Here is a 17880-nt window from a genome sequence, read left to right on the forward strand (position 1 = left end):
CTTTGTTGTATCTCTTTTATATGCAATGCATAGGCATACCGCCCAATAGCATCTCAGTATCTGGCAAGAAGCGGTGATACCTGATTTCCGGAAGACAGTTTTCAGGAAATTAGCGTTTTCGGACCCGACTTACCATTCAATACATTCGTCTCAGGCTTCGCTTAAACATAAAGAACAAAGCTATAGACGTGAATACAGCTTGTACAGTGTTCCCAAATCGGAGGAAGAAGTCAGTCGTCGTCCCCTGTTCGCAAATACAATTTGCGCTTTTGCGTCAGATAAACTGATCATATTGTCCGATCATTCAGCCCCTATCAGCTGGAGATACGCCCTATTCACTTTCTACATCGCAAAAAACAAACACGATGGATTGGTTTGATGGTTCTTCCGCCCCGCCGGAGTATCTGGAGGTCGCCTGGATGGCCGACCTAGCCCAGCTGGCTCAGGGTCTTGGTTGGGCAATTAACTATTCTTGTACAGTCTATCAATCTTTTCAAGACCGCACCTACGGGATGTCTATCTTGCCCCTCTGTTGCAATTTTGCCTGGGAGTTTGTCTACACGTTTATCTATCCGTCGAAAAACCTCGCCGAAAAGGTAGTGGTCAGCACGTATATGATGCTGAACTTGCTGATCATGTACTCGGCCATCAAATTCTCCCCACGTGAATGGGGCCATGCCCCCTTCGTTCAGAGGAATATCACATTGATTTTCCTGCTTGGAATCGCTGCCTTCGCCTCCGGGCACGTAGCTCTGGCAGAGACAGTAGGCGCTGGGAGAGCCGCCAACTGGGGCGCCTTTTTTTGTCTGGAGATGCTTTGTGTCGGTGCTTGGTGTCAGTTGATAAGCCGAGGGGGCTCTCGTGGTACTTCCTACATAATCTGGTAAGTCAGATGACCCCTTGTTGGCAATTCAGATAGGAAGGAATAATGCTCATTCTATGCTCCTTTTTTTCTTTTCGTCCTTTATGATAGGCTATCACGGTTTCTTGGTTCTTACGTGGGAATTGTCTCTGTAATCTTACGAGGGACTTATTGGCCGCATGAATTCGACTGGCTAGTGTCTCCCATGGCGAAGTGGCATATGGTCATATGTTTCTTACTTGACGTCGGATATATTCTTTTCTTGCGCAAGATTCGGAAAGCCGAGGCAGTCAGAAAACCTTGCTGATAGTCCTAAGAGGAATGGGAAAATGAGCGTCTGCCTTTTCAAGACAACCAACTGACTACAGGCGAAGATATGGGGAGTGCTGAACAGGTTGCTTCTGGCGGTTTCTTGAGAGAGCCATAGATCGTATCCATCATTGACGGCTTTATGTCATCAGGGGGATCGAGCACGTGTTTGATGTCCAGCAGTCGATTGTAGTTGGTGCCCCCGTACATATTCTGAAAGTTCCGATTCTTCAGTAAGCCGACTGCATGATAGGCAGGGTTCTCAGCTCCGCTGCTGTTCACCAAATCCCTGAGTAAAGGCATTTGGTGGTCATGTAATCGTCCCGTGATCACGTTTCTCTCATCCCACTGTGGGCCAGATGGAAGCCTGAGGGCCTGGCTTATGGCGACCATAGTCGACCGCCATTCCGGATGCATTGCGCTGTCAATGCGCTTCTTATGAGAGATGACTTGGCCGCCGCCCAGAACGTGCAAGCTAAAATGTCTCCTCCCCTAGGTGGAGTTCTGAGAATGTCCGGACCATCTTGGCTGGCACTTGTGGAGAGCTCACAAAATCCGCAGAAAGACGGATAGATCTTGCTATGATGCCAATTCCCGCTTGGTCTACACCTTTGGGCAGGGCGACGAACTCGCATCACTGAGTCATAAAAGGCAATATCCAGTTCGCAGGGTACGCCAGTCGCATTCAGGGAGCTTTGGAAAGTAGTAAGATGCGAGTGCGCTGTCTTATCTAAGTCAAAGAGATCCAGCATGATCCATGAGGCATTAGTCGGAAGGACTGGGAACAGATAGACCTTTGCGGCATTCCTTTGTGCATTGATTCGAGGAAACATGCTGATGAGCTTCTGCACTGCCATCCAGTATGTCTCATCGGCAGAAGCGAAGGTGCACCTGAGGCGTGGGACAGTGGCGGGTATGACCGGATATGCTGCAAGAGTCATCGTGGTGATGGTCCCGAATGTGCCTCCGCCGGTGCCGCGAATGGCCCAAAAAAAGTCCGAGTTCTCGAATGTATTGGCAGCGACGTGTTTTCCCTAGAACTCCGTATTAGCTTTTTGCACTTTTGAAAGCAATCGGGAAAAATGAAAGAACGATATTGCTCACATCAGCAGTGCGAAAGCGTAGCTTCCAGAACCTGATCCGATCCCTACCCGAGCTTGGGAAACACAATAGGCATCCCCCCGCTATGCACAAAACCCTCTGCGACACCGACGGTGCTGCAAAGTCCTACGACCACTGAAACCCATGTTCTGCGTCAGCCTTGTATAGCTCGCCAGCATGGGTGCTCGAATTAACTGTTAATTCGGATCGGAATTTGAGGGATTAAAGTTAGCGGTATAGGAAATGCCTTTCAATCTCCCGGTCCGCTTGCTCTTCCAGCAAGACCATGTCCCATTTTCCGAATTGTAAGACAGATGTTCCTCTCTTTGGCAAACAGGACCGTTCGTTGGATATATCGAACAGACTCGGCCGCGACGGAGTACAAGGGAATCCCGCCCTGGGCGCACTGCGTCAAGTTTGCCTCTTCCGCGAAGCATATTTCCCGTCGATCTGCCCAGTCCTCCCAGTTCATCAACTGCAAAGTCTCTGTGCCTTGGTAGCTTCCCTGGAATCTCTTCCTTTACGAGGTCCCAGGTTAATACCATCCTGTGTACGACCGAGGTCACTTCCTCCCGGAGTGCCTGAATCAGTTCCGGGTACTTGTCCAGAGACGAGTCCCCAAGAACACGCCGGAGGAGACTTGCGCAATCAAGCGGACCAGACTGGAGTGGAGAGGAATTTCGTGCCAATCTATTCCAGGCCTTATTTAGCAGATATACTCCCCCATCGGCCCTTGTAGATTCCAGGAAACAATTTCCCTCGCTGACCTGGTGAATCCGTCCAGCGTTCTTTCAAGGTAATATTAGTCTCGTCCATGATTGGTTCTTTTATCATTGCTGGTGAAAATGGTGTACATGTTAGCGGGAATCCTGCGGTAAGAAATTGGCTCCACCGCTGGAAGTCCTTACGCAGAGCCTTGATCAACTTGAGGACAACGTCGTTGACGACTTTCCCGTGTCTCTTTTCATTGGAGAAGGGCTCAAAGTCGGGCAAGTCAATACATCAGTCCTTCTTTCCCATCTCCATTAGCTCGAAGCGTTCACGATGTAGTGGTTAACTCAGATCCAAGTTATATTTGCTTACCAACTGGAGAGATTCAGCATGACTCCGACGGTGATCGTTACGAATTTCGTCCTCATATTCTTCGCCTGACAAGACAAATCTTCGGCCGCGCTCGGTGATGAGAAGAAAGTTCCGGGCCTGAAAGGAATGAGTTTTAGATCTCCTGTCAATTTTCTGAGTGGGTGCGCGAATATATCACCTTAGCCTGGAACCTCTGAAGATACTCCGCGCCATGGTTCAAGAACCTGATTTTCGCATTCGTGTATAGGAACTCATTCGCCTTTCTACCATCAAAAAAGGGAAATCTTTGTGCCAGTGCATCTTTTTTTCTCTGAGGAAAGATAGGAAAATGCTGCAGCCGATAGCGCCAGCAAGACAGGGCCCGTAGCTGAGAACGACGCCGTCTCCTGTATGATTTATTATGGCCATCTTAGACGCAGATTGATCTTGCTCAGGAGACCAAATTGACTAAAGAGTTGATCAAATCGTCAACTTATTACTATGTGTCCTCGGTCGAGAACACTCGAGTCTACAGTGGAATTATGACGCATACCCCAAGTGCATAACTTTGAGCGGTTCGTGGCGGCCCGAGCAATGTTGTAAATCTTATCATGTAGCATCTACTGGTCGTGCAGCTGTGTTGCGTTGTCAATACATGCATCGGTAAGGAGTTAGACAGGATCGCAGGAAAACATGCAACAGCATTCCTTGATCGCTATTTTTTTTTTTCCTTTTTTTTTCTCTTCTTTTCTCTTTTTTGGGGCGACACCTGGAAGCAAGTTTGGTGTTGTTTTTCAGGTTTACTTTACTCGATTTAGTTTATTTTTGTGTCTGGTTTTCTTCCCCTTGCACACGAACATAATTGGTCACTTCCAAAAGGGTCATTGCATGGGCTTGGCATGCAAGATATGCACTCACAAGCAATAGCACTGTATGACACCCCACCTTGCTTCTAGGCTTCGCAGGGAGTCTGCCTTTGTTCATCATTCCATCTCAGATTTTACCCTCAGAATAGTGCCTAAGGCAAAAGGTGGCGCAGCTAGGTTGTTTATATAAGTTGGTAGCCATTCTCGGCCATGTTCGACACAGCCCAGTAGCTAGGACAGAGCAACATTGAACAACCATGGTCCTCACCAGTATTTACGAAGTATTTCCCGCCAACTTGGGCGTTGTTTATCTCCTCGCAATACCAATCTTCGCATGGGTTCTGCTTAACATATTGTCGGGAAGCCCCTTGTACGATTTCCCAGCTGTCAATGGTAAGCAGAAATACGAAGTCCTCCTCACAAATGCCCGTCGACGATTCCAAACCCAGGCAGCGGCTCTGATCAAGTCTGGCTTTTCCGCGGTAAGCTAACAGTCCAACAACTGTTCTTGTCGCTCATAAACAAGAGATGTTCTCAACATGATGGCTTCTTTTTAGTCTAAAAACGCCTTCTGCATGATAACCGACAACGGTCCGATCCTCGTGCTCTCGAACAAGTACGCAAAGGAACTCCGCAACGATGACCGACTGAGTTTGAGCAAGTTTACGGCGAATGTACGGATATTGATGGCCTCGAGCAATGTCGTTCACTGACGACCATGAAATGACAGGAATTTCACTCGAAAATCCCCGGATTTGAACCATTCAATGTGGCAACGGTAGAGGGTCAACTAATGCTCAACGCCATCAAACAGCAGCTTCAGCAAGCTCTAGGTAAGTTGACTCAAGATGCACCTGGCAAGGAGAGGTGGGGAAATAGATATTGTTCTCATTAACCGTGACAATTTCCCAGACTGCCTGGTAGTGCCCTTATCTGCCGAGACCTCCGATGCGCTCTCCAAGAACTGGACCGATAATCCAGGTAGGCGATTTAGCAGTCCCAAATGATATAAACCGGCTTGCAGAAATCCTAACTCAAGTCCCAAGAGTGGAGGGAACTCATACTGAAGCCGAGTATACTTCAAATCGTCGCGCAGCTATCCTCCAAAGTTTTCACTGGGGACGATCTATGCCGGAACCCCGAGTGGCATCGAATCACCATCACCTACACTACGCATGTCTATGAAGCTACGCAGGCGCTATTCCTATGGCCTAAGCGTCTGCGTCCCACTATCGCTCGATTCCTGCCTGCCTGTCAAAAGCTAAGGACGCAGATTGAGCAAGCCCGCGCGATGATCTCCGCGGTCCTAGCCAAGAGGAAGAGTGAGAAAGATGCAGCAGGGCGTCTGTCCGACGCAATTGACTGGGTGGAGGAATCGTGTGAAGGACGTCCGTATGATGCAGCGATCACGCAGCTTCTTCTTTCCTTTGCAGCAATCCACTCGACAGCCGATATGATGACGCAGGTGCTGTATGACATTTGCGGGAGGGAAGAGCTTCTCAGTGAGATGCGGCAGGAAATCATCTCGGTCATTCAGGATCAAGGCTGGACTCGCAAGGGTCTTTTCAACCTAAAGCTGATGGACAGCGTCCTGAAAGAGAGTCAGCGATTGAAGCCCACAAGGATTAGTTAGCTCCACCCTACACTCAATCTGATAGAACATGCACATCGCGCTAACATTGCTTCCTTCATGTCAGTCTCCATGGGTCGTGTCTCCGAGGATACAATTCACCTATCCCACGGTGTCACTATCCCGAAGGGTGCCGCGGTCATGGTATCCAGCGACTCCATGTGGGATCCGAACGAGTACCCAGAGCCTCACAGTTTCGACGGCCATCGGTTTCTGCGCCTCCGTCAATCACCGGAGCAAGAGAAATACGCTCAGTTGGTCTCCTCGACGCCCAATCACATGGGATTTGGGTACGGCAAGCATGCATGCCCGGGTCGTTTCTTCGCCGCAAACGAGGTCAAGATCGCTCTATGCCATATGCTCCTCAAGTACGACTTCCGGCTCACTGATAATCGGCCTCCACATATTGTCAGCCTAGGTTTCAATCTTTTCACTGATCCGATGGCGAAGATCTCGCTGAGACGGAGGAAAGAGGAAATCCAGCTGCCCTGAATGGGACAAAGGGTTGGCTGGCGTCTACCTCACACGGCAGCATAGAAAGCTGAGTCCAAAAGTCGCTGATGGCATCCTATTCATGGAGTACTTTAGCTGGAGCCTGTTCCGTGGGATGGAGCTGGTGCTGGGATGGAATACCAATGTGCCAGAAATTGATCTTGATTAGTTTGGTATATTACGCCTGAGAAATACAGACCGTGCTAAAACAGAGAACTAATTAGTCAAGCAGAATTAATACGTACCATTCGCACTAATAGGAGTGTAGACAAGGACGGTGAAAATGGAAATTTGTTCAAAGAGACTCTCCGCTTGAGCGAAGTTTACCCCATGGCTTGTAATGATCAAAGTGTTTAACGATTCGGATAACATATGTATAAATCAAAATCCACTTTCAAGGCAAGAATATCATGCGTGGAAATTATTCGCCTGCCTGAGATGGTACTATTGTTCAGGATATGTTCAAACCACTGATAAATAAGAGAAACAAGCTGCCATCTGGCGGTTCTTTATCTAAGTGGAGTAGACTTGCATAAATGGCATAAGATATCCGTCAGTGTCAAATTGCAGCAACATGCTAAAGAAGGCATCCGGGATCATAATAAACGACTAAATCTGCGGCATACGAGCTGGATTCTTGAGAGAGGCACATGCTGGCCTGGGCGGAGAGGTAGCAGATCCATCTTAGCTAACGAATTCGCAACGGAGGTGTTTGATGAACGCCAAATAGCTATTCCTAAAATCAATCCGTGCTAAACCACGATTCCCGGATCTTATGATCATCAGGTCCATTACCCAAGGGATGATAGTAAAGTGACGTGTAAGCACTGTCCTCTGTGACCATAACTGACAACCATGAATGGGAACCCTTTGTTGTATCAAGATTGCGATTCGGCCTATCATCTAATGTCAAAACGCGCACATACAAAAAAAAAAAATAATTAGCACTCACTGAAGATATCTCAAGATCTCCGGATATGATCTGGCTTTTTCATGCCATCCGAGAAGGTCAAACCACTGCGACACTACCTGTGCAGCTTCGGCATCAGTTAGATCACAGAGCGCGAAATAAAACTTGATACTGGGCTGGGCATGGCCAGGACGGATTTCAAAGTTCCAAATCGCCCCCATTGTAGGCTTGCTTTCGTCCAGCTTTAGCATATCCCACAGTTTTGCAAGGATATCTAGGCTGCGGTCGATTAGTGGGCCTTGGAGCTTGCCCCCGAGTGTACAGACTTCTTGGACCTTGGCCCAGGTCCATTTCCAGTCTACACTGTAAAGTTTCAGTCGCGATTTGGACGGATCGACCAGGTCCCAACTAAAGAACGGCACCGGCGTCGAGGCGTGGAATTTCTCCATATACTCCAGGACTAACTCGACTGCCTCCGAGCATCGCATCTGGGGTTCAACACCCGCAACGGCGCGGCGGATTAGAGCGTGTGGATGTAGACCACTCGCGTGGCTAGCTTGTCGGGTCCAAAGGTACTGTTTCGTGACTATCTTGCCGTCTTTGAAGTCAAAGCCAAGGAGTGTTTGCGACCACGCAATCGGCTCTCTGCTCTCTTGCTGGAAAGTCTTCAAGCGTTCCTCTGGGATACAAAACTCGCGGGTAAAATGGTAATGGAGTGTGCGGTCGAACCCCTCCAGCCCCAGCGAGGCCAGTCGAGAAACCATACTATTGACCGTGTCGATGTTCAACGGATCCAAAGCAGTGGCGGTGATTTTGCTGATTGGGTCGATACTGACCCTAAGCACAGGATTTCCCGGGCCCCAGTTGACACTGGGCTCCCACACGATCTCCGAAGTATTCAGGCAGCACCGACGAACTGGCGGCCAAGGTCCCAGAGCTGGAATGACCATCTGGCGGAAGAAGACCAGATACTGATACTGCTGGTGGATGTCCATATCCATTATCTGGAGAAAACGCGCTATCAGCGCTCCGCTGTCATTCCACCATTGTTGCTCCGCTTCGCTATCGAAGCATCCGTACTTGGCAAAGCTTCTCCAAGTATCCAGCTTGGTAATGCTTTTCTCTGGACCTCGCTCTTTGCCCGACTCTGTCTTCGTTCCGGCAGGAAGGGGTCGATCGGTGATCGCGTCTTTGGCCATCTTTCACGAGTAGGTGGAAGCTGTATCTACCAGAATATGGCAAGTGAGGTTGGGTTGTACGGCGTCGACCAGAACAAAAAGGAAGAGACTGCTGCTTTCAAATAGACAGCCGAAGTGGGTTCGAGTGTTTAATGTACTACCAACAATACCGGGATTTTCAGCCGGAGGCTTCCACCCCCGGCAGCATCACATAACTGAATTACTAGACATGGTAACCAGAGCAAACGGGTGCATGAGCTTAAGGTACCGTTGCAGCAAGACGCACAATGCTAGGTGGCCCAGGGGCTGGTCTAGACTTGTTCACCGTACAGTTTGCGGCCATTCTGTATGCCACCCAATCTCCTTCTTTGCCCAGTTTGAACGAGCTTCCGCAGAGCCGGTTGTGGCAATCCAGAATTACTGCAGGGAGCTTGGTCTGGTGCATTCCAGACACAACGGCACATGTGCATATTTTGGATCGTCAAGAATGACCAGCAAAAGCTCTCTCCACCAGGCATGAGCATAACAAGCATTCTCGGAGTGTGTAGTACAAAGGAAATATGTTATCGGGGCGCCTTGGGCCTGAGCCTTGCTTCGTGCTCCGCACCATGGTGTATACTGATCCTCGCCATTTGTACACAATAGATAAGATTCCATCTGCTCGTCGGACCGGATGCACAAAAGTATGTATCGTATCTATTTTGAACGTTTTAGGCATCATTTATTTTTTCTACGTATAGCTCCTCCTTGTTCTAAGACAGAAAAGAAAAGAAAAAAAAAATGGAAAAAGCTTTTATTAGGGGTATAGTGCTGGTTCGAACCACGAAATTTGCTACGTGCCCGCATCATCCGAGTCCTCTTTCGGACCCGCACATACCTGTGTATAATCTATAGATAGCGGCGTCAAGTAGTCCTTCCTCTCTAATATCAGGATGCAAGGCTGTCCTTCTGTGTAACTGGAACCTAGTGGCGCTCTAACGTAGGATGGTCACTTATCAGAATCTTTCAACTCCATTGGTTTTTCTCCTCTCTTCCACATCTGATCCTGCAATGTCACGCACCTCTCTGGCTCCTTGCAGGCATTAATGTATTTGTATGCAGCGTGGTCGCGCGATTCATATGGCGGTGAGTCAGTGAATAAAGAATATCTAGAGTACTGTGCCGACCTACAAGGCCGCTTTGCAGTTACACAGCTTACCAGCGCTATGCAAGATATTGTTGACATTGGTGGACGTTGGAAGAGACGGTCTACGGAGCCCGGAAGCGGGAATTCCGCGACGGACCGCTAGATCACGTCGTGCAACCAACATTCTGCCTAATCCACATTCTGTCCCTTGCCGGAGTAAAGTGCCTTCATAACCCCAGCTGTCATTGTTCGCTTCACCGCTCCGAGATGAATTCGATGGCTCATTGGAAAACCCCTCCTGTGAGTTGTGCGCATGGTGGGAACCCAACAGGCCGCTGCTTTGAGTTGACGGCGGAGTCGATCCGTTTCGGGGGCCAATGTCGGGAATCTGTACGGCTTGGCACAGGCGAGTTCAGCAGGCTGGGTAAGGGGGGCGAGGGTGGGAGTCAGTCAGGGCTGGGGAATGAACATCAGGTCTTGGGAATAAACCACGAATGACTCTTTCCACCTCCCCTTTCCCACTTGCCTTGCGAAGGAGGAGATATCGCAATGGATACCATCCAGGAAGAGAACCTGAGGGTTATCATCATAGGAGGGGGCATAGCGGGATTGACTCTTGCTAATTGCCTAGATAGGACCAGTATCGACTACGTTGTTCTTGAAAAGCACCGCGAGATCACTGCCAACATCGGGGCCGCGATCGCACTCCAGCCGAATGGGGCGCGCATACTTGACCAACTAGGTATCTATAACCGTCTGAGAAAAGACCTGTATGATATCAACTCTTATCACACGGGCTTTCCGAACGGGTCGAGTTTTAACTCTTTTACCTGGGCATGGTTTAAGGCCAGGTACGTATCTCGAAGTTTTGGTTTTTGAGGATTTTTCCCTGTTCTTATATTTTATTATCCTGTTTTGCAACTTCTGCCATTTTTAACCGTTGACAATTGATCTAGCCTGGGCTATCCAATTTCGACGATAAGCCGCAAGAAGCTGCTAGAGCATTTGTACCAATCCTTGAAGGACACATCGAACGTCCACACCGGCGCCAAGGCTGTGAACATACGGGCAAGCTCCGTGCCGGGCCAGAACGTCATTGTCAAAACCGCGGACGGCCGTGAGTTTACAGGTGACTTGATAATTGGTGCAGATGGCGTCCATAGCATGGTACGATCAGAGATGTGGAAGGTGGCCGAAAGTAGGGAACCAGGTTCAACAGCCGAAGAACAAGAGCGCATGAAAATTGATTACATATGCCTCGTTGGAAGCTCGAAACCAAAAAAGACGATCTTGGGGCCCCATGAAATAGTCAATCGGGTTTACACAGGTGTGACGTTCTTGATCGTTCCGGATGTGGATGGCACGATCTACTGGTTCGTGAACGTGAAGCTTGATCGAACCATTATCCCTCCGTCCACACCACCAGGGCATTCCTCATCGGAGATTCAAGCTCAAGTGGAAGCCCTGTTAGATTATCACATTTGGGGCGACGCCAGGTTCAGGGATCTGTGGTCTACCGCTACCAACATCGCCTCGGTCCCGTTGGCCGAGGGCCTGCTGCGAGCGTGGAGCAATGGCAGGATCGCCTGTATCGGTGACTGTGCCTTTAAGGTAATCGCAACCCTGTTTCACTAAGCGGAAATGGTTCAACGCGTGTACTTACAATTCCACCATTAGCTGACGCCCAACCTTGGCCAAGGAGCGAACATTTCCATGGAATGTGCGGCAGATATTGCCAACGCTTGTGTCACCCTTCTTCGACTTCCATCCGGGAAAGGGAAGCCAACGAGTAAAGACATAGAGGACACCTTGGGCCAATGTACGGGCTTGCTTGCAAAGCGCCTTCAGGCTGTGGATAGGATGTCACAGTTCACAACCCGGCTTCAATCATTTGACTCGTTCAAGCACTGGATCATCTGCCGCTACGTTCTGAAGTATCTTGTTCTCCCGGCCTACTACTCAAACAAGAGAGAGATGGCCGCCGCAGTCACTCTCAATTATATTCCCCTTCCCGAACGAGCACGGGTGGCGTTAGAGCGAGATGGAAGGTTTGGAGCGAAGAGCATGGGGGCTTTGATATTTCTTTTCGGGCTGTTAGCCAGCCTCATTGGCGCCCTGCATGTGTTTAGATGAATGGCATAGGAGCATTTGAGCTGCAACGATACAGACATATAAAAAAGTTTCGAGCTCATAATACGGGCGGCATAGAGAATTGGGTCTTTAGGCATTATTTGGTGCAATAGATTGATGTCTGAGTAATGGTCTGAGAATGGACTTCTCAAGGTCGAAACAAGTACAGCTCGCAGCAGCATTTTCACTCGCCCATCTATGGCTCGGATCTCTGCGTAGAGTGCGTTATAAATATCCTGGACCGTGTCTTCTCCATCAAAAACGTCCACTCCATGACCGTGGCACTGCATACTCTGGGGCCCCCCTGCCGAACGGATAGCATGTTCTACGCCGTTAGCCCCGATCAGCAATAGCAAATTGAACTTGGCTGCTACAGTGCCATTGATGGTAGAATTGAAATCCCAAGCAGGAACAAGCCCACACCCAGAATCCTCTCTCTTCAAATGGTACTCGAGGACAGCTTCATCAACGGTCCAATAGTGAACATCATAGACCAGAACCATATACGCGGCAATCTCGTCCCATATGGCGCACGAAGCGGTTGGCTGTCGGGTTGATATGATTGTAGACAAACCCGCGCCGTAGGTATAGGTCAAACTGTAACTAGAAACATCCATATACGAAAACGTTGATGTGGCATATGCGATGACTCTATCGTCATCGTCAGTTGTGGCAGTGAAAGGGAACCCGGTCGGTGTAGGGGTTGCCAGACCGGTGCTGCTTCCGGAGCCCTATGTTTCGGTCAATTTGTGGTTGGCGACATTGAGCGTTGACACGACAGATGTCGCATAGGCAATCTGTGTTCCCTCGGCCGTTTTTATCAACGGAAAAGGGTTGCTGCTGGCGGGAAAGACTGCGTAGGTGCACGGTGACGAGATGGGCCGAATCGATCTGCTACTACTTGCGATGACACCGACAGAGGAATAATGAGCCAGTACTAGCAGAACCAGGATTACCCTCCCGGCCCGACAGCAACCAGGCCTCGCCTACCTGCATGTTGGGTGTGTTGGATCAGAAATGAATAGATTGCAAGATAATCCAAATATTCATGACTAGGTCCTTAGCAAAATAATTAAATAACTACAAGATCCTCTTGGGTATCTTTCGCCCGCCCTCATCGTGACAATCAAGTAGTTTTCTATATACCATTAGATTCACGCAAGTCATCTCAAAAGGATTCCATGTAAGATCTTAGCCTTATGAGTACGCATTTGACCTTGATTTGTTTCATATAATGCATGTCGCCATCTTCTCAACCTCCTTCCAATATAGTTTATGGGCTTGGCTTTCTGATGCTCGCCTCCTGGGTTAAACCAGCCCTCACTCTGGCCAGTATGAAACTTGGGGGGATAAGTGGACCCACCAGTTCGAACACTTGATAGATCTCTGAGTGAACGAAGGTCATGATTACAAATGATATATAGCGCGCGGAGATAAGAAATGCATCCCAGCAGGAACCGCGTCGAGCCCCCTTCAGCATATCTCAGTGTGGTTAACCGTTTTTGACAAGCAATTGCGAACCCTGCCGGTACACACTGGCGGGAAAAATGTTGAGACTACGAAACGCCGCTGTTGTGGGAGCATCTCCAGGAGGCGAATGACCTGACAAGGCGGCTGGATCTAGACTCGTATGATCAGGATTTTTCAAGCAGACATCAGTGAAGAAGCATTCCTACCCATGCTAGCGCTTGTGTGGTGCTTGGGGGGTGGGAACCACTCGGATAGTCGTGCCCAGTACCGGACATTGTGCTTCGTAAGATCGCCAGCCAAGTCTGTTATCTCCCCACGAAGTAGTCGGGGCCAGTCTACTGTCTCCCAATTAAGTAAGTAGCCAGAGCCACTGTCTCCCCATGAAGTAGTTGGGGCCAACTCTAAGATAATGGAGGACTAGAGAGCAGATCCCGTAGCATATAGAGCACATCCACCCAATAGCTTGTTGATGGTCCTTGTGTCCCTTCCCTCTTTTGGGCCGAGAGCGCATGTTCGGGGCATTTCACCAAAGCCGCTTTCACTGTGGAGCAGCTACGAGCTTGCCTCATTCACGGCTGTCAATATATGATCGAACTAGCGTTTGATGCCTACAAAGAGACTTATCATGCGTCTCTATGTTCTAGGCTGTGTGTTGCTGTGTCAGCTGGATTAGAGCCGTATCAGGCGGGCACCTTGGCGGGCGCGAAATCATGCCTGAAAGGCAAAAAATGCCAAATGCGAGTCCACAACCTGGATCTTTCAATTCTGGTCATGAATCGGTAGTTTGGCTTCACGTTCCTTTCGGGCGCATCAGGTCTAAAATCTCATAGGCACGCTCCCGCCGTCGCGAAGATGCCATCATGATCGACTAAGACGTTCGGCATTCACTGCTTCCGGTAGGCTACGTATTTCTTCGCTATCACCTCCGAGCCATGCTAAGAGCAGACATTTCAACCGGTAGATTCATTGGAAGAAAAGTACCAACGGCGGATGGCACATTCCGACATGATAATGGCGTGCTATGGGCTCATGTGATTGATAAGCCTGAATCGCAATCCAATGCGATCGCCTGTATACCTGTCGACGCCTATGCAAGTGCGTCTGTGTAGTGACAGTGAAGGAATACACACAGCCGACAGGATAGAATCAACATGGTTGGGCGCACATTGACATCTGTTGCGATTATCGGCGGTGGCCCCGGTGGACTCGGCGCGGCCATCGCCCTCTCGCAGCTCCCGTTCCTTCAGGTCACTCTCTACGAAAAGAGCCCGGAGCCTCGAGAGGCTGGTGCGGGAATCAGTCTTACTGCGAACGCGTGGAAAGTCCTTGACCTACTGGGAGCGAGCGACGGGGTCAAGGGAGGCTCCAAGTCCAACACACAGCAAAGGTACCCATGTCCCTAAAGTGTTGGTTTGGAACTCCAGCCTGACTGACAACCGCTGTCGAACGTCGCCAGGAACGCATTCACAGGTAAACTTCTCAGTGTCGTGCAGCAGCCCGAGAATGCGCAGGCGGACTCTCGAGGGGCGATTCGCGCCCGCAGAACGCAGCTCCAGTCGGCCCTTCTCACGCGAGTCCCTCACGGAGTTATTCAATTTGACAAGAAGCTCGTTTATGTCGAGGATTTGCCAGCCGGGGGAGTGCGTTTGGCATTTCATGATCAAACAGAAGCTGTTGCGGATCTTGTCATCGGGGCGGATGGAATACAATCGGTAAGCTTGCAGTCTTGGAATCCAGCGACTCGGCCTAACAAGCAGTTCTCCGGAAGGTTGTCCGACGGGCACTCTTTCCCGACCATCAGCTGGCTTTCACAAGGACCATTGCTTGGCGTGTTCTTGTTCCCAAGTCCAGTCTGTCTCATCTCCCGGACATCACATCAGCCACCGGCTGGTGGTGGGGGAGTCTGGTCATGTCTACTTCTCGGATGTAGATGATGCAGCTGAGACGGACCCAGCCTTTGAAATTACCGTGCGAGGGTATCGTGAGCCCGAGACCCCCGGGAAAACTGTCGTTTGGGGGATTCCTGCCACCAATGATCGCGTAGCATCTCGTGTCGAGGTGTGGACATTCGCTTCCAGGGATCGCGTCAACACGCTGACTTGCAAACAGACCTTCGACCAGCGAATAAAAGACGCTGTGGGAGTCGTTCCAGAAGGAGCCTGGAGAGAGTTTGCGATGTTTGCTGGGCCACGGCTGAACAGGATTGTGGGCTTTGACAACAAAGTGGCCCTGATTGGAGATGCCAGCCACCCTCTCTCGGGCACGTTTCCGCCCCTCCCCTTGAAGATTTCTTAGGGTCTTATATTCCTGACAGTTATTTAGGTGCCTTTGGCTCCGGCGCGACATTCGCTATGGAAGATGGCTGGATTCTCGCACGGGCGCTGGAGTATACTCAGGCTGCTTCTCGTCCAGTACAGGACGCTCTCGAGATTTTCAACACCGTTCGGTCTCCATATTACGCCAGAATGTACAAGCACCTGGATAGAGTGGAAGAGAAGTTGCGCCAAGCTCGGATAGAAAATGACAACTTCGATCACTTTTTACAGGCCAAGATTAACCACTTCCTCTACGGGGACACCGATTTCATCTACAAGAATGACATCAACCAGGTCTGGGAAGACTATGTGACAGCAGAGAAGACAGGAATCAGTCATGCCGTCAAGGAGTTGTAGCCATGGATATATGGTTCGTCACGAATGGAGAGATGCCTCGTTGATTATGTGAACATGTACCCAAGCTAGTATACCCTGTTTTGCCGGAGGGGCGACTTGTCACTCATACTCGCCACCACCCCGGCCCGTCTGGCCGAGACCTTTTTACTATGACCCACACCCACCCGGGGAACCGGAATATATTTAGGGTTGCGAGCTAGCAAGGAAATTGGAGAGTGGTGACAGGAAACTGGGAGAGGTACACAACAATACCTGCCAGACCAGTAAAACACCACCCTTCTGTGACACTCACCATTTCACTTACCCCAGGCTAGACACGCATAAAACCTTTCGATGAGATTCTGACTGCGAAGTACAAGACATGATGTCAACTAGCTGTAATCGGCCCGAAATCAAGCAGCACGACAACATGGGCCTTGTCCATGTCATGGGAACTCTCCGACCGTGGGATCTCCTATGAACCGCTAGCATATATACTGGATTTTGTTCCAATGGTGAACAGGTTTTTCGGATGACGTCCTGATCTCTGTTCATCAGATAGATAATGCCCCTCATTACTTCCCCAACTGGAGTAGGCACTCGCTTCTTTGCAACAAACTCTGTTCTCCAAAATGCCCACTATGTCGCGCAATCTCTGTATTACTGCAGTGGACGGCCACACCGGCTTCACTATTGCTGAGCTCCTCTTAACAGATAATGGGTTTAAGAAAGCCATCAACTCAGTTGTTGGTCTCACACTTCATCCTGAGTCCAAATCCGCGAAGGAGCTGGCCGGGCTCGGTGCCAAAATCGTTCCACACAAGCCTGGGCGAGTGAAGGAGATGGTCGAAACCCTGCGCGAGACTGGTGCAGACACGTTGTGCCTTATCCCCCCAGCACACGGATCCAAATTTGACATCACTACGGAGCTGATCGATGCTGCTAAAAAGGCCAATGTGCCGAACGTTTGCTTTATCAGCTCCGCGGGCTGTGACCTTGCCGAACGGGATCGCCAACCAAAACTGCGAGAGTTCATTGATCTCGAAAGTCGTGTCCTATCTTCCAAGGGAGACCCGCAAACCTCTACCGGACATTCTCCGGTTGTTATTAGGTAGGGCGGTGCTGTTCTGCAACAAGTAGATTCCCATTGCTGATTACCAAGATAGAGCTGGATTCTACGCCGAGAATCTCCTCCTCTATGCTCCGCAGGCACAGAAAGAAGGAGTCATTCCTCTTCCAGTTGGAAAGCAGCATAAATTCGCGCCGATTGCGCTCGGGGTGGGTTGTTTCTCCCCTATAATTAGATAACACATGGGCTGATACTAAATTACGTAGGATGTTGCTCAAGTTGCAGCACACGTCCTTTCCGGCAAAGGCAAGCACGGCTTCAGCGACAAACACCGCGGCCAATTGATCGTTCTGACAGGTATGATACACTTTTTACCCTGACCCTGAGAATAAGCGCTTACAATCATAGGGCCAATGCTTGCGACTGGTGACGAGCTTGCTACCGCTGCAAGTCAAGCACTAGGACAGGAAATGGCTTTCGAAGACATATCCGAGTGAGTAACCTTGGTCGCGCATCCGTACCTTTACTCCGTACCATTACTGATGCTCTATAGGGCCGAGGCCAATCGGATCCTGCACGCTCAGTCGGACAGTGATGAAACCGAGCTACAATATCTAATGGAGTATTACTCGCTAGTTCGAGAGGGTAAGACCAATTACATCTCGACGACAGCTTTCCATGATATCACTGGTGCACACCCTCAAGAACCTAACGAGTTCTTCAATGTTTACGCCAATGAGTTCAAACTTAATAATGGTGCAGATGGCACTAAGCGGCGGAAACTGAATCAGAAGCGGTAGTGGTGCTAAGCCTGATCATTCTTCTGGAGGCAGTATCCCCAGTCATGTCTCTCCCCGACAGGAGAATTTGACACGAGTTTGGGGGACACGGACGGCCATGGCATCGTGGCGACAAGAAAAGTTGTTCATTGACTTCTGATTGACTTTCCACAATTGAGCTCTTTGCACTTAAGACAAACTCCTTTTACATCCTGCTGGCCTCAAAAGATCCATACGTAATACAA

General features: G+C 49.7%; 5 protein-coding genes across 5 annotated transcripts; 4 read left to right on the plus strand and 1 right to left on the minus strand.

The window, feature by feature from the left end:
• Positions 1 to 4457: 4457 nt before the first annotated feature.
• N7482_001462 (cytochrome P450) lies at positions 4458 to 6322 on the plus strand (the record flags this gene model as incomplete). The annotated part of the gene is made up of 6 exons (XM_056683587.1): positions 4458 to 4682; positions 4758 to 4874; positions 4931 to 5033; positions 5113 to 5181; positions 5247 to 5801; positions 5859 to 6322. The coding sequence occupies 6 exons, from the start codon at positions 4458 to 4460 to the stop codon at positions 6320 to 6322; spliced, it is 1533 nt and encodes a 510-aa protein (XP_056547193.1).
• A 742-nt stretch (positions 6323 to 7064) lies between these two features.
• N7482_001463 (uncharacterized protein) lies at positions 7065 to 8431 on the minus strand (the record flags this gene model as incomplete). Its single annotated transcript, XM_056683588.1, has 2 exons — positions 7065 to 7218; positions 7275 to 8431. The coding sequence occupies 2 exons, from the start codon at positions 8429 to 8431 to the stop codon at positions 7065 to 7067; spliced, it is 1311 nt and encodes a 436-aa protein (XP_056547194.1).
• Positions 8432 to 10085: 1654 nt separating this feature from the next.
• N7482_001464 (FAD-dependent oxidoreductase) lies at positions 10086 to 11669 on the plus strand (the record flags this gene model as incomplete). Its single annotated transcript, XM_056683589.1, has 3 exons — positions 10086 to 10387; positions 10493 to 11147; positions 11214 to 11669. 3 exons carry the CDS (start codon positions 10086 to 10088, stop codon positions 11667 to 11669), a joined length of 1413 nt encoding a protein of 470 aa, XP_056547195.1.
• Positions 11670 to 14287: 2618 nt separating this feature from the next.
• Positions 14288 to 15808, plus strand: N7482_001465 (FAD-dependent oxidoreductase; the record flags this gene model as incomplete). Its single annotated transcript, XM_056683590.1, has 4 exons — positions 14288 to 14523; positions 14593 to 14848; positions 14988 to 15400; positions 15451 to 15808. 4 exons carry the CDS (start codon positions 14288 to 14290, stop codon positions 15806 to 15808), a joined length of 1263 nt encoding a protein of 420 aa, XP_056547196.1.
• Positions 15809 to 16428: 620 nt separating this feature from the next.
• Positions 16429 to 17656, plus strand: N7482_001466 (uncharacterized protein; the record flags this gene model as incomplete). The annotated part of the gene is made up of 5 exons (XM_056683591.1): positions 16429 to 16898; positions 16954 to 17065; positions 17123 to 17213; positions 17265 to 17349; positions 17410 to 17656. 5 exons carry the CDS (start codon positions 16429 to 16431, stop codon positions 17654 to 17656), a joined length of 1005 nt encoding a protein of 334 aa, XP_056547197.1.
• Positions 17657 to 17880: the final 224 nt, after the last annotated feature.

Source organism: Penicillium canariense (assembly GCF_028826845.1).
Source record: "Penicillium canariense strain IBT 26290 chromosome Unknown utg000001l_segment0_segment0, whole genome shotgun sequence".
NCBI lineage: Eukaryota > Fungi > Ascomycota > Eurotiomycetes > Eurotiales > Aspergillaceae > Penicillium > Penicillium canariense.